We start from the raw sequence: 15,787 nt of genomic DNA, 5'->3' as shown, positions 1-15,787 counted from the left end.
CTGAGGTCAATGTGTTGGCATCACGATCTTTATGGTGTCATGTTCCTCCGGAACCACCGCCTCCTGTGTTGCCTGAACCAAGCTCATTGCTCCCCCGTCCATCCCTTGGACCTGGGGCTCCCACCCGTTTTCTTGGCTTCATTCATAGAAATGCCCTTCATTCGGGATGGAACCTCAGCTGGGCTCAGGCCCTCCCTGTGCCTCCCGCCCAAATAGAAATACAAAGAGGCACGCGCCCTGGCATTCTTTGCTTTAATGTGGGCCCGCGGGAGCCCCTCGCTGCCTGCAGTAGTCTGGGCTCGCCCGTCCTCTTTTGCTTAAATTACTTCCGCGGGTCTGGGTGACCGGTCTTGCTGTTTGCCTTTTCCTTTTTGCCACTCTCACCTGCTGTTGGGACTTCCTAAAAAACAAGAATTTGGCAAACGATTACCAGTCATTTTGATACCGGAGTGGGGGATGGGAGGAAAAGGTGGCTGGGGATGGAGGACAGGAGGCTGTATTTCTGGAACGTATGATTGTTTTCTTTCTTTTTTTGTGCTGCTCAAAACAACTTTTATTTATTTATTTATTTATTTATTTACAAATGACTTTTTTTTTTTGGCCACCCCCCCCAACCCCGTTAGCCAAAAGTATGGTGGATTTCTTTCTCACTGGAAGCATTAATAGATCAAAACCGCTTGTTCGCTGCCTTTGTCTTCAGGATACATCCCGGATGTACAGGTACTCCAAGTCTTCCCCAACAAGGGGCTGTCATTCTGCACACCGGCTTATCCGACGGCACTGGATGTCCCCCTTCCCAGCTCCGCCTCGCCGGTCCCTCCTGCTGAGGCCTGCCCACCTTGCCCTTTGCACGCTTCGAGACCCCACTCGAGTACATCATCTCCGTGGGCTCCTCCCAGCCCCCCAAGCCCTCCTTCCCTCCACTTCGCCTTCATGTTCTCCAAGTTCCACGCACGCCTAGAAAGCACCTGGGGCATTGTGAGCACCAATGGATTTGATACAAGGAATCACATGCTTATAAAATCTTTGGGAGGGATCACTGGGTTCCAGAACAATCTGCCAGGGTTGTCATCCAGGCATCAGAAAGCAGCTGCACAGCCACGACTGCTTCTGAAGACCCGATGTTGGAAGGCTGGTCTGGTCACTCCAACCGGCCAACATGTCTCGGTGAGCTCTCTTGTCGGCAGCTACCAGAGCAGGATGATGCCTCTCCCTCCAAACTGAAGGGACGCTGAGATCCTAGCTGCAAGAGAGTCTAGTAGCTCTCAGCTTTCCAGCCTCTGCAATGAAGGAAGGACGTAGAAGGACGTGGGACAGAAACTGAGTGCCAACTGAGAGAAACCCAGCATGGATACTGCTGGAAAGGGAAGAGCAGCAGAGTGGCAGGGTGGTCAAAACTACAGGCCTGGACCATAAGAAGTAACAAAAAAACATGAGGTCTGGAGGGAGAAGGGATGCGACCCCTCGGTTTCTGGAAGGATCACTCCTTAACGATGAAGGGTCGGCCAGGATGGAGTTAACGCCATCGGTCACAGCCAAAGACAATGTAAGGCTGTACTCGGGCACCAAGAATAAAAGCTGGGACGAGAAGGATCTGAGAGACATCAAAATACAGGCACATGTACTGAGCTTTTAGGCTAGGACTCCAAACCGTGTTCTGAGTCTAACTCCCCTGAAATGCTCTGTCTGCTTTGGTTTCCAGAGACTATAAATTCCCCTGAAGTCCTCTGTAGGGGACTGACCACCAGCATCACTTCAAGAAGCATCTGTGACAACGGTAATGTCGTAGGAAACACAGGACGCAAGATCCTTCAGTTTTCTCCTTTCCTCAACAGGTTTATTGCCTTTTAAGAAAATGTTTGTAAAATATAAATACTTACAAAGTTAGAGCACAGGTTTCAGACATAAACACACCGTTCAGAAAAGTTTACTTTTATGTACATTTCCAAGCAACCTCAACATATGATGTTAGTTTTCAATATTTTACAGGGTACAGAAAAAAATAGCTCAAAGTCTTCTTTAAATAAGAGCATAAAATGTTTAAACATATAAACAATCCGGTTTGATGCGTGAAAACTAGTTTCACAGCTTTTAAATTAGGATATAAAAGTTTCATACAATTAGTTGTTGTGTGTGGGTACGGTTTGAATTTATATTACACGCTACCGGATTATATCCAATAGCACTGACCTGGCCTGAGCAGGTCCTCTGTAAACAAAACATAAAGTTACAACAATCGCCAAGTGCCTTCACCCAGTTCACGCCCCCAAACCAACCCCGTGGCTCTGGCCACACCTGAAACGGTGGCGGTCGCTGTCACGGGAGCTGTGTGTGACACTGAGTCCAAGTGTCCCAGCTCCTTTTCCTCATTTTTTTTTTTTCCTTAAAAAAGAAATGAAAAGAAACTCATGTTCCAGGTAAAAACGAACATATCCCAAAAAGCAGGTGTGCATTTGAAAAGTAAAGAAACATTATAACAACTTCATAAAAACTGACTGAGAAGTTTAAAAAGGAAAAAACAAGAACAAAAAAACAGAACAACACGACATGTTGCTAAGTCCTTCTGACTGGAGTCGTTTCTCTTATATAAAGAAGAGATATTTTCATATGTAATAGTGTCCTTTCTTTACAGAAATAGTCGTATTATGACACATATGCACAAAGATTAACACTATGACACACTGTACATGGCAGGCGCGGCGAGCTCACCAGTAGTCGTCCGACACCATGTCGCTGGGGTGCAGCCACTCCATGGACGAGCCCAGCAGAGTCTGCAGCTCGCTGGTGAACTCCACCAGATCTAAGAGCTCCTTGCTCTCGGGGTTAAAGGCCTCCAGGTCTTTGGAGCAGGAGAACAAGAGACTTGCCGACACTTGCCGGTAAAATTCGGCCTCGGCGATGGTGACGATTTCCACGTTCGGGAAATTGCAGCGGAAGATGCGGGAGGACATTTTCAGCTTCTTGAGCACGTCCGAAAGCAACAGCCAGTTTCGAGGCCTGCGGACGAGACAGGAGAGCGGTTCGAGGTTTCTGGGCCAACCTGAATGCACTCCGTACTCGGAACCCCCACGCCGATGGGCCGGCCGGGAAGGGGGGGGGTGTCACTTCTGCTGGGACACTGCCGCCCCGGCCCGGTGTCTCACCATCCCTAGGAGAGCTACTTCCGGAGGTGACAACGTGGGACCCGTCTGGATTTGCTAATCGACCGCCAAGAGAGGACAGGCCGACTCAGACGGGAGCAGGGACGGTACCTCGGAAGGAGCCTCACCTCGGGGTGTCACAGTGCTGCCAGAGGCTGCCAGGCAAACAGTGGCCACAGCTCGGGTCACCACTCTCCAAGGTGAGTGCCCCGCTGTCACTGTGGGAAGCCTCCTGTGCCCCAGCCCGAGAGCCATTCCCGGAGACCTCCTGGTCTCTCCTGTCCTGTCCTGTCCCCTCCTCCCGAAAGGAGCACGAGCATCACGGAGGGCTGGCCGCCTTGCACTCCCTTCCCCACGCTCCAGCCCCGTGCCTCCGTGCTCTGGGAGGCGCGTCTCCGAGAAAGAAGGTGTTCCATTCCTTCCGTGCGCCTGGTCACGCTGTATGCGGCTTGTTACGACTACGGTGTCGCTCTAGCAGCCCACATGCTTATGGCCTCGGAGCCCAAGGAGGTGGTTACTCCTTAAACACCTGTGTCAACACACAGCCCGCCAGCTTGTGGGGTACACCCCCTCCAAGGGATTGGTCATCGGCAGCCCAATGGCCCAACCCTGGGGGCAAGACTGGGTCTCACCAAATCTGGCGACACTCCAGAGCCCAGATACCACATACCATTCTTTTCAGTCTCACACGAGAAGGGGGTGCACCAGCACAGGCCAGGAGACCTCAAGTGCCGTGAAAGGTCCCTACGGTGGCCTATGGCGGGGGGCTCCTGAAGAGGACCCCTTTCCGAAAAAGTTCAGTGACCTAAGGATCTAAGTTGCCCCGACTCTTCTGTGAAATTCCAGCCACTGAATTCAATGTCCTCTGGGCTGGGGCTGGGGTACGCAGCGGGCGGTCCCTGATAAGGGCAGTTAGACCATCCTGTCCTCCGCTCCACACCTTTTCCAGAAAGGATCTACTGCAGGATGGGTGGTTCGTGGCCACTGAGGATTCATTCACCCGCCTGCCCGCCCGGCCGCCATCTGCCAAAAGGGGTCTCTAACTCTGGCCCCCCAGCAGCTCAGCCTCCCTCAAGCACGTGACAGCCATGCTCACCCCTGAGCGACGGACACTTGGATGTTGTAACACGGTAAGAGGGGGCTTTCTGAAAACTCAAATTCAAACACATCGCTGTAGGCCTCGTCGTCGTCATCCTGGTCCTCCGGTCCCGGGGGGTTCGCTAAAACATCATATCCGCTTTCATCATCTGGTTCTAATGGACGGCAAACAAGAGGGACAAGAGATCAGCAAGCTGCCGCGAGAGGCCCGCTGTTGTCAGAAGAGGACTCTTTAGAAAGTCTTGCCCAACTCTGCCCTGCTTACGGCACCCGCCGCCCGCCACCCCTCACCCACGCGCGAGAGAAATGTTCTGTCGCTCATTCACTCGCCACTGAACGAGAACGGACAGGTACTCACCGCACACAGAGCTACCGTAGAACTCCCAAGAGCCACTGGAGTCTTCGTCACTGCGACCCTGTAGGTCATTTAAATAATCTGGAGAGAGAAAAACAAGATAAACCCCGCGGGGAGGAATGAAACACTGGCCGCGGTAGGGGGCACTTCCCTGTGGGGGCTGGTGTGTGATTCCCGTCTAGCCCACAGCCCTCCCTCTCGGGTGCACTTCCAATACCCTGCTCTCGGCCACAAGGGTCCAGAACCTACTTACCCGTGTCCACCCGCCTTCCTGACCCACGGACCACCCTTACTGCCCCTGGCCCGCCAAAAAAGCTAGGCTGGCAAGCTAAGAATGTTCTCGGTCCTCGCGAGCGAAGACAGTGCGCATCTCTTCTCTGAATCACGTAGCCCTTCTCTGGCAGACTAACTTTCCCCAGCAAGCATAGATAAGGTGAGGAAGGGTGCACCCCGTAAGTGAGGGGGTAGGCCCCGGACAGACGGGAGTGAAGAAGCCATCTAAATGGCTGGACTAAGGCCATTTCTGGAACTCTGTCGTACCTGTTAAAAACTTCTCCATCAGTTCGCTGTGGGTCATCTTCATGATGGTTCTACCTGAGTACGTAGCCAGAGTGGGGTCAGCACCATAGGAGAGGAGCAAGCGGACAATTTCCAAGTGATCGTTCTCAACGGCATCATGGAGAGGTCTAGAAGAGACGCGCGGGGGGTTAAATCCGCGCTCGCCTCTGACGACGGGCAAAACTGGAGGCGTGCGCGGCCATTCCGGATAGGGGAACGGAGGCACCGGGAGCGGCCCACGGTCAAGCAATGACCTACTCTTGTTATTTCTACATGTAACCCTTTCCAACACAGGTGAAAGGACCATTTCAAGCCTAATTCTCAAATACGAATCTGTTTTAATCCAGGGCCCGAGGAGGAAACTCAAGCTAAACTGAGACCATTTTCAATGAACTTAAGTAGTGACACAGGCTGGGGACAAAAGAATTTATGGTGCGCGCGCGGGGGGGGGGGGATCACACCATTATGGAAGCCAAAATGCCAAGCAACTGTTCTACCGTTTAAAAAAAAAAAAATCCTACTCCTTTTTATTTATTTATTTTATTATTATTTTTTTTTATTTTATTTATTCGACAGAGATAGAGACAGCCAGCGAGAGAGGGAACACAAGCAGGGGGAGTTGGAGAGGAAGAAGCAGGCTCCTGGCAGAGGAGCCTGATGTGGGGCTCGATCCCATAACGCCGGGATCACGCCCTGAGCCGAAGGCAGACGCTTAACCGCTCTGCCACCCAGGCGCCCCCCTACTCCTTTTTAAAAAGGAAACTAGGTGCAAAGTGGAGCCTTTCCAGAAGTCTGCGCTCCGGCAGCCTGGAGACAGATGATCACGCCTCTGGCCCCGAAGCAGAGTCCCTGGGGGGTGAGCTCTCAGGAGGGTACAGAATCTTCCCGCCCGTGTCCACTGGGGTCAGAACGCTGCCCGCAGTCCCATGCTGAGGGAACACTACTCGGAAACCATGAGACACCAAATACCTTGCGGTTTTGCTCATTTTACGCCTGCCAGCAAAGCCCTCCGCCCCGCCTCCCGGTTGCATCCCACACACAAGCAGGAAAGACGCTTGGGCTGACTCCGACCTGGGCCTCTGACCCAAGGTCAAGGACAGGGCAGGTCCTACGGAGCCAGTGGCCGCTGACCCTCTGTCTGTATTCCTGAGACTATCAATTCACATGTATTTTAAATAAGGTGATTTCGTAGATACTGACAAAGGGTGCAAGGTCTTAAAAAAGCCAACACCCTCAGTTATCACGCAGGCTCCGACTTCTTCAGGGCCTTCTATCCAGGGCAACCTTAGTCATTTTTATAAATGTTCTATTGACGTTTGCCAGAAAGGTCTGTTCAATTCCACTCTAGAAGACTCAGCCATCAATGCGCTTAGGTTACCTCTCCCCGTCTTTCCTTCTGGGGTTTCCCCCTGCCCCCGAGAGCCACCACCACTAACCTGGTTCCGTCCTGGGCACTGCAGTTGACGTCCGCGCCGTACTCGAGCAGGTGTCGCACGATGTTGAGCCACCCCCTCGCACAAGCCTCATGCAGGGCGCAGTAACCCGCGTTGTCTCGATGGTTCACGTCACAGATCTTGTTCTCCAGGCAGTACAAGACCACCTCCTGTGGTCGGGGGTGGGGAGAGGGGGACGCCATCAGACCGCTGCACCAGGAACCCTGCGCGGCTGACCTCAGAGGCATGTGCCCCCGGGGGAGGCGGCGGGGAGCGGGGGGAGGGGGTTGCTGGGGAGGTGGCAAGAGCACGTGTAATGGAGTCAATGGGTCCATTCAGTAAGTGGCAGTGGAGAGAAACCCAAGTCTAGATAAAAGTGTGGATGACCAATGCACAAAGATTAGATCAGCCGGGAGAACATTCCTTCACGTAGAGAGGGAGGGATGGCGCGTCAGGTTAGCCAGGTCCTCCCACGCTCCCGCTTGCAGGGTAAGTAGGGTACAACAAGAGACGCGCTCTCTCTGCACGACGTCTGACATCGAGAAAGCACACAGAATGCTTCAGATAACCCCACGTCTATTTCACCTCCGCCACCCCCCTGGGAGCCGGATCCATATGTAACATTTTCATAGTTACTTAAGTTAATAACAGGGATCCGAAAAACCACACGCTGCAACCTACACATCTGGAGAACTAAATAAAACAAGCCTACCCTTCCCCCCACCGTCTCAGAAGATATTCTATGTCAACGGTTTGCATTAGAATCACTGTTATTAATCTGACTTCTTTGGTGTGTTAAAATATTAATATGAACCGCTCCCGGTAAGCAGAGCAGTAATTTATTCCATGTTTTATTACCTTGATTAAGAAAGTTTTCCAACACATAGAACAGCGTTTGCCACCGGAAAACACACGACACTGTTTTCCTACAAGTCATGCCCAGCAGAGAGCTGTCAGGTTCCCAGAGCTGGGGGTAGGCGGGGCCAGCCTACACACAGTCTCCTTGCTGAGGGGGAGCTGGATGGGGTCAGAGCAGACCTCCCTGTGACACCTTTGAAATAACGCATCTGTTAAACCCCAAACAGGGGTCATTCCAGCCACCCGCAGATGTAAGGTGGGCAAACCTTCTGTGCCCTTCCGGGGACCCATCAATCAGAAGTGACCATTTACTTGGGAGCTAACTAGAATGTTCCATATGCTCACCCTGTGAACCTAATGCTGCATGCTGGTAAACCTGGCCATCGGTGCCCTGTGGCTTCAGGTCACCACGGCAGCTCCCCTCCAAAACTGAAGGAGGAAGAAAGAAGGAATGCCCACAGATGTGTTTCTTCGTTCGGAGCCCAACCTGCCAGAAAGCCCACAATCCTCTGGGCTCCCAGGCCACCTGCCCTGAGCCCCGGTATCCAGGATACCGCATGAAGCTGCTGCTCTTTTGGCAGCCCTCACTCCAGGCTCGGGTGGACGGCTGCAAGCTAACGAGTTGTGTGCCCCAGCCAGGGAGAGGCCTCGTCACGTGGCTCTGGGATCAGGCCTAAGCGCCACCGACTGCTGTGCGCGGATCAATTTACCCGGGTCCCGGCGGCCTGCCTGGTGTCCTATCAACCCAGGGTTTATTTGCTCTGACAGTCATGGCCTTCACCTGGAAACCTCCATCGCTACTGGGCTGATTCGAGGGTACTTCGAGATGAAAGGATGGCCAAGCTGATGGGTAAGTCGACTCTCTTCTGGAAGGCGGCAGGAGAGGCAGAAGGCAGAAGGCAGCAGGCACTCGCCGGCCATGGGCTGCCCTAACTGCACTGTGCTATTTATAGCCCTTCTCGGTCTCCCCAAATGAGGATGTCACCTGTTACCCCACAGTAAGCTACGGGACAGCCGGAAGGGAAGGTGGTACTGTTCTCATTCCACGCTTGGGGAAACAGAGGTCCAGAGAGGTTAAGCCCCAAGTGCGATGAACACCAAGTACTAGCTCAAGTCTTCCAGCACCTGGTCAGCTGGGAAGAGTCAGAGGGCCCAAGGGGGCCCCTTTGAGAGGGATGCAATCCAGCTGCGATGAGCGTCCCGCGAGGCCCGCTCTGTTAGGGTCAACCCGGCTTAACGAACTACACCCTCCTCGCTGCTGGCCACTGCTGTCAGCCACAGAGATAATGGCAACGAGGCTGGGCAAGTCGGCCTACCCGACCCAGTTCTTGGCTGATTTTTGACACTAGAAATGGGAGGGTTGGAAGGGCAGCCCACCCATTTCCAAACAAAATTACACTGTTTTCGTTGGACAATTCTCTGTTAAGCGGCTATAAGCCGAATGCCATTAACCGCAAAATGTAACCATAAAGGCCATAAACCCGACATTGTTAATTAATTAAATGCCTCATTAACTTTTTTAAAAACATGATTTATTCAATTCATAGAAAATTTAACCATCACCACTAAACGCACAAGCATGTGGTTGCACACTGGCATTTTAGCCTAAGAAACAGAAGCCTTTTCATCGGGAGGGAAAGCTTCAAGTGTCTCCAGCCACGCAAGTGGTCTACTTAACACGGAGGGTGTTTCTGAACCTTAAGGACCAGATAACCACAACACAAAGTTCCGATGGCCTTTTTTACGACACACAGTATCTCCAGCTAAGCAGAAACTCAGTGGGAAAGACTGACCTTTGGAAGACCCTCCCAAATCCATGCCTTCGTGAAACGTGCCTTTTTGGGGTTAAACAGATTGTCCTTCAGTTTTCAAAGATTTAGACTGGGGAATCCAACTGGCCATCTTCCCAATATTTTAAATTCTGCCCAATGAAATCCTAGTTAAATCCTAGTTCAGCATCACACCGGCGGTCTATGCAACTTACATACTGAACTTTAGGTGTGAAGGGGGAAAACAAAACAAAACCCAGCTGTCCTGACATAAACATTTCCAAGGCTTCAGGTGCCATCAAAGGCCCGGTACGTAGCTTAAAAGCACACAGGTCGAGTAAGTGCCCCCTTGGTCCAGGCCTCAGACCCACTGGTTCCACAAAAACCAAAATGGAAGCTTCCCTAGAGGACCAACAAAGGTCTTTGGTCCCTAATGGAGACTGTTGGAAATGCCAAGATCAGAGGAGAGGCGGGGAGCCCTGCCCTCCTGCTGTTCCTCCTCTCATCCAGCGTCTGCCGGGAGCACAGGTCCCTTTTCTCAGTGAGGACCAATCACGCGCAGAGGAGCGAAGGCGGGGCACGGGCACGCGGGCTCTAGCTCAGCACCGGGTATGGTATCGTCCTGGTCATCCTAGGTGCTGCAGCTCTCAGCTGGCGGGAAGCCAACCGGCTGCCACGGGGATTTCACCTCCCCTAACCAAAAATCATTCGAGAGAGTTCTCTCCAGGCAATCCAGAAGAGGAACGCTGGTACAAACAATAGCACATTTAACGGATCCCCAAAACTACCCCCAAACTAAGAAATCGCTGGTGCTTCCTATGCAGTCATGCCCGGGGAGATGGGGGGGGGGGCTGGCTTGGGGGTCAAGGCGGTCACACCAGGAAGGGCTCCCCCACACAGTGGACGGAAGCACAGAGCTGGCCAGGGTGTGGGGGCCAGGACTCCGGGCCAGCACAGGCCCTGCCACGGCGGCGCTCGTCCACACCTGCACACTCAGCCTGCCGAGTCCTCTTTTATTTCCACCATTCAACTCCCAGAGGGCTGATGCCAGCATAAAAAATGCCTTTGCCCTGTGGGCTATTACATCACAATTTCATCTGACAAGTGTGGTGGGGGAGCCGCGCAGGGCAGAGGGGGTAATCTATCTCTCAGAGGGCAACTCCAGCCTGAGCAGGTCTGGGAGAGGAGCAGGGTGGGGGAGGGGCGGTGAGTCTTAGGCACAGCCGGAGTCCCCGTCCCCCTCCCCCTCGGCAGCCCTCAGCCACCCCCCCTCCAACCCACGCTCAGACAAAAAAACTCTTCAGGTCTGCCCCCCAACCCCAACCCCTACCCAGACATCTCCCGCCCGTTCCCACCAGGGGCACCACTTTGTCCGGAACAGCACAAGCAACCCAAAATAGAGCTAATAACTTCTCTCCCCCTTGCTAATCAGAATCCGCAAGGGCTCATTAAAATTCCCCCAGTCGCCAAGCCCTGGGTTATGTCAGATTTTGTATCAGAGATAAGTAGCGAGACTGGAGGGTGCCGAAGCAGCTACCTGCCTGAACACGAAGTGAACATCAGAGGCCTTTCTTTTCACATGGCGACTGAACACGCCAGCAAGGAGACGGGAGCGGGGAGCGCGAGTGGGGCGGACGCAAACATCCTGCTGGAACACCCGGCCCAGCCCCGGATGAGGAGGGGGCTGCGCTCCGAGTCCCTGCCCGGACCCCGCTGGACCCCCCAAGGCCCCTCACCTCGTAGCCGAGCCTGGCGGCCCGTTGCAAGAGGGTCTCGCCCGCGTTCTTGTTGACGATGAGTCTCCGTGCTTCTGGAGGCATCGGGCGCGACTGGGTGGTCTCTGGAGGGGAGCTTGATCGTGGCAGCTGTGAGGACTGGGAAGCTGGTAGCAACTGTTGCAAACGGTCGAAGGGCTTCTGGTCCTGCTTGGCTGGTGACAGATCATAGTCGGAACTGGGCTCAGGCCGCTTCCGGAACCTCCGGACGGTCACCTGTCACAAAACCGGATGGAGCGCGCAGTTAAGCCCGGCGTCACGCACCGGCTTCTCCGGCCCTCCTCCCCGAGTGACAGACCTGAGCAGAGGAAGGACCTTTCCCTTGGCTTTTGTTTTGGGGGAGAAGATGGGCTTGTGTGGAGGGGACCTCGTGAGGGGGGCAGGAGTGACGTTCGGGGAGGAACGTGGGAAAAGGGACGCTCTGTCCCCAGCCCAGCGGGGAACAGAGGGGCAAGAGGTACCTTGCCGTCCGCGTTCTCCACATAGTAGTCCCCCGTCAGCGACAGGCCCTGCCTGGGCTCCTGAGGGATCAGATGCTTGGTTTTGCACAGTCTCTTCCCGGATGGTTTCTCGCTGTTGTCGGTGTATTTCTGCAGCAGGGAGGCAGCCTGGCAATCCTCTTCTTCGTCTGTGCACAGCACATCTGTCTTCTGGCTTTCTTTAATTTTCTGCTGTTTGGCAGGCGGCCTCGAGGCTGGCGTGCAGCTTGGCTGAGTCTGCTTTTTGCCGCTCGCATTGGTGGATGAAAGGCTCTTCATGGGCGGAGAGCCGGAGAACACAGGCAAGCCTAAATCCGGAGGGGGTGGCGGGCGGGAAGGAAGGAGGGGGAAAAGAAGCGGGCGTTACACAGTTGTAGCCGGTGTGGAAAGAAAAGCCCATTGTTAGCACTGATCACTGGAGCGGCTTCAGTTTTTAAAGATATACCAATTATGTTTCCAAAGCATTAATATTTTAATTATCCCACATTCAAACGGCAAATAGGTTAACCCACAAAACGCCAAACGGCCCCAAGTTTCCTCAAAGGACCGGGACAGGAGGGCAGGAGCCAGCCCTTCCAGATCTCCCACCCCCACCCACGTGGAGGGGGGGGGCGCGGGGGCTGCGTGCTCTGGACCTAAGCGAGCGGACACAGGCTAAGGCTGGACAGAGGGTGCTGGCCAGCCCCACGGGGTCACCCGGACCTCCCCTTCCTGCCCAGGCCCGGGCCCAGAGCAGGAGCCAGGAAGACAAGCTCCCTCCTGAGCCCCTCACTGTATATTCCCAAGGCAAGGGCGGAGGCTGGAAGGACCTTGAAGGAAAGCACCCCCGCCTGCCACATCCTGGTCCGTCCGTTTCTCTGGCGCTCGGCTCTCCCAGGGCCCTTCCCCACGGAAGGCAGGTGACCCACCCTCCAGGAGCAGGGCGGCCTCTGCGTACCTTGTTCATTGTCACTGGATTTGAGGGACTCCTCCGACCAGCTTCTGTTGCCTTTGGCCTCAGCCCTTTTCCTGCCGGGTTTCTCTTCGGGGCTGTTATTGCCCTGGGCGGTTACCTCAGGCTGAAGCGCCTGGGTCACTTCCTTCCTGCCCTGGCGGCCAGGTTTGCTCTCTGCTGCCGACACCTGCTGCTCCCAGCGTTCTCTAAGGTGCAGCAAGTGGCGTTGCTTTTTAGGATGGAGCCCTGTTAATTCAATGCACACCTTCAGCTTGGTCAGCTCACTACAATGTGGCTCTTCTAAGTGGTTAGAGGAACTGTTTGTCATTTCCCTCTCAGGCCCGTCATCTAATGGAGAAATAACTACAAATTAATCAAAAAGCCCCCTGGGGGGGGAACAAAGTGTCTTATGCATCACTAATAGGGGTGGGGGAGGGAAGGGGAGTGAGTGGTCACTGCCTCTGCTTGAGCCGGTCACCAAGTCTCTCGGGAGGGGACTTATTCATCTTTGGCCATCTTTGGGCTCGAGCTCCTGCATCTGGCTTTGGGGACAGGGGAGGCGTGAGCGGCTTCCCCGGGGCTCCAGGGCGGGGGAGGGGGGGAACGGGGGACCTCCACGGCTCGGCACTAGGGACTCCCCCGGGGCGCCCCGCGGCTAGGGGGTGCAGCACAGCTTGGGGCTGTCCTCCTGGGGCCGCATGCGCAGGCAGCCGAAGCCGACCAAGCTCACCTTTCGAGACTCGTCTCCGCTTGGCTTTCAGCAGAGCGTCCTCCGGCAGCTCTTCCGTGGCTGTCTCGGTGTGGCTGCTGTCACCTGAGACTTTGCGCTTTCTGTCCAGCCGGAGGGTGGGGCTGTGCGGCATGTCCACAGCCGCCTGGTCAGTGGGTGGCTCGCTCACGGGCTGCCTGTCCACGAAGTATTTCTCCACAGGAAGATCTTTGTCCTCTGGAGCTTCAAAAGGATCGTGCTTGTTGCCAGCACTGTATTCGCCTGGGGCGCGCGGGGAGACAGGAGTACAAGGAATGAAGGCTCAAAGGTCACCGTGAGAAGGCAGGACCTCCGTGCCCGTGCTAACCTGCCACCAACAGACCCTTCTCCGGAAGACCGGGGGCCTCACGCACTCCAAGCACAAAGCCCATCGGCAAGTAAAGCAGAAAGCAGAGACATACGACGCTCAACTTTCTCCTTCTACCTTCTTCTAGTTGGGGCATGAGGAGACTGGGAAGATGAGGCATCGCCGCAACTTCGATGAGGCTTAGGTCCCTCCTGGGGCCCTTTCCCACAGGGGGCAGGTGACCCCGCGGCAAGAGCCAACCAAGCCAGGGCTGACCGAAGAACTCTCTCGGGAAACATTTGCTGAGGGCATTATTTTGAAATAAAAGGAAGGCTCTGTAATAAAGAGAACAAATAGCTCCTACATGTCATCTGCAGAAGGGATCGCATCCGTGCCCCCTTGGGTCAACCGGGAGACAGTGAAGAGGGCTGGCGCGGGGAGTGTTGGCAGGCAGAGAAGCTGGGACCAAGGGCGACGGGAAGAGGAGCCCGGGGAAGCCAAAGGAGAGGCTTCCTGGTGTGCACACAAGGGTCAAGGCCAATTTCGAAGAACTCAACCTGATTACCACGTGTCCCCGTGTCTTTCTCCCGTCCGGGGAGGGGAAAAAGCTTACGTTAGCCCCCCAACTCCTCGGTGACACCACGCACACCCAGGGGGCCGCCAGTTACCCCACCTGGCACTCCTTTCATGCCTTCCTTCACACGAAAGCACCTGAGGACATTCCAAACCCCAGGCCCTGCCCCCTTTGCCGTCAGGTGTGTCCCGTTGCGCCAGGTCTGGTGAGCTGCTCTTGCTCTAGCGCTCCCTATGCCACGTGGCCTCCTCCTGCTCGACCGAGCATGGACTCGGGACCTTTCCTCACATCGCCTCAGCTTGACATCACGCGCTGCTGCGGCTCTAGCCTAAGAAATGGCTCATCGACGGTCTGGGTCACCTTTCTTCTAATACACAAAAGAATTCCATAAGCATCCCTGCGATGTTAAGGAGTGGGGGCTGGGTATTCCGGTCACACTGAGCAGAACTGCTCGAGTCCATCCCTAGACGATGCCAGAAACACACTCTTCATGTGCCCAACCCATCCCACCCCCGGCCACTTCAAATATCACTCCCGCTCCTGACCAGCCCAGCTGCTTCCCTGATCGGCTTTTTCTTGGGGGCATCACCACCAGTTAGTGGTGGTCAGGTGTGTGTGTGTGTGGGGGGGGTTCTCCCTGGCCTTGGCTAGCCTGTGCTCTCCATGGTGGAAGGACCCAACCATGTGGGTCTTGTCACGGCAGCGTCCCGACACAGAGCTCAGCGGGCAGCCGGGATGACCGCCGGCCTGGGCTGGGCCCGGGCAAGCAAAGGGGGCAGGCTGCGCCTCGCGCGTGCCTGCTGCTCTGTGACCCTCTTAACTGCTCTGGCAGTAACAGCGCTACTTTACAACTCGGCCCCCTTCAGTTGTAAAGTGGGACTATTACCGCAAGCTGCGTCCTGGGGGTGGGCTTCATAAACACAGGCCGGGCCCAGCTAAGAAAAAGGCTGGAGAAATCACTTTAACGAACGGAAGGATGCCAAGACCGTCAGACTAGCTTGAATGTTAGCCCCACCACAGGAAATTTTCAGACATGAGCCCTCCTGGTTAACACTATTTGACGTCTCTGGCCAGCCTCGGCCAGCCTTCCCAGCAAGCCCCAGGGGAGGCGCTGGGGATCAGTGCACAATTTTAAAGTTAATTTAGTGGATGCATCATCCCCCTACCCCAGGTAGGAAAGATGGCTTGAAGCAGGTGATTTGAAAGCAGGGGTAACCGGGAGGTGATGGACGCTGCGTGGGGCCCTGGCCGCCTCTGTCCACACCTGAGATGTGCCCTGATCCATTTACACCTCTCTCCATCCCAAGATTCCGCTTCCATATTTTACACTTTAACTGCTGGTCCCATAATCACCTCTATCTGTTAACAGCCCCAACTTGTCTGAAGAGGCGCGTCTTACTCCAGGAGGCGGCTTTCCGGGGGTCTTCACCCTGGCTGCAAACTTCCAACCGTGCGGTGCATTTCGACCCCACCTTCCCGGCCTTTCGCGGGGTCAGCAAGCAGTGACTGACTGGAGACCTCGTCTCCCTGTTCCTCGCTGCACCACAGCGCCCCAACACGCGGACAAGAGCCCTTCCCCTCCGTGTCCTCCGGGCTCTCCAGCTGGTAAAAGCTGCCTGAGGGCAGAGGGCGCCCCTTCACCCACCAAGACAGGCAGCAAAGCCACACCTTGCCCGCTGCTCCCGCTCAGCAGGGGAGGGCGCTCCCGTGCTTGACCTTCCAGGCAGACTATCCCCTCCTGCCGCGTCCCAGGGACCCC

At 55.1% G+C, this 15,787-nt stretch overlaps 1 protein-coding gene across 10 annotated transcripts in view; it reads right to left on the bottom strand.

Moving 5' to 3' along the window:
• Nucleotides 1-1,810: 1,810 nt before the first annotated feature.
• BCOR (BCL6 corepressor) overlaps nt 1,811-15,787 on the bottom strand; it is a 112,606-nt gene continuing 98,629 nt past the window's right edge. For 8 of the 10 annotated variants that reach the window (XM_087859980.1, XM_087859982.1, XM_087859981.1 and 5 more), the window contains 9 exons: nt 13,130-13,390; nt 12,403-12,747; nt 11,448-11,773; nt 10,948-11,202; nt 6,588-6,754; nt 5,134-5,279; nt 4,597-4,674; nt 4,237-4,393; nt 1,811-2,997 (listed from right to left, as the gene is read on the bottom strand). In XM_087859980.1, the coding sequence (XP_087716106.1) occupies nt 2,706-2,997; nt 4,237-4,393; nt 4,597-4,674; nt 5,134-5,279; nt 6,588-6,754; nt 10,948-11,202; nt 11,448-11,773; nt 12,403-12,747; nt 13,130-13,390 (2,027 nt within the window). In that variant the 3' untranslated portion in view covers nt 1,811-2,705. The remainder of the gene's footprint in view (nt 2,998-4,236; nt 4,394-4,596; nt 4,675-5,133; nt 5,280-6,587; nt 6,755-10,947; nt 11,203-11,447; nt 11,774-12,402; nt 12,748-13,129; nt 13,391-15,787) is intronic. The other 2 variants (XM_087859985.1, XM_087859986.1) reach the window with 1 other exon arrangement.

Source organism: Ursus americanus, chromosome X (genome assembly GCF_024610735.1).
Source record: "Ursus americanus isolate L20-20 chromosome X, mUrsAme1.1.p, whole genome shotgun sequence".
NCBI classification, from domain to species: Eukaryota; Metazoa; Chordata; class Mammalia; order Carnivora; family Ursidae; genus Ursus; species Ursus americanus.
This window is presented reverse-complemented; position numbering and strand designations above follow the sequence as displayed.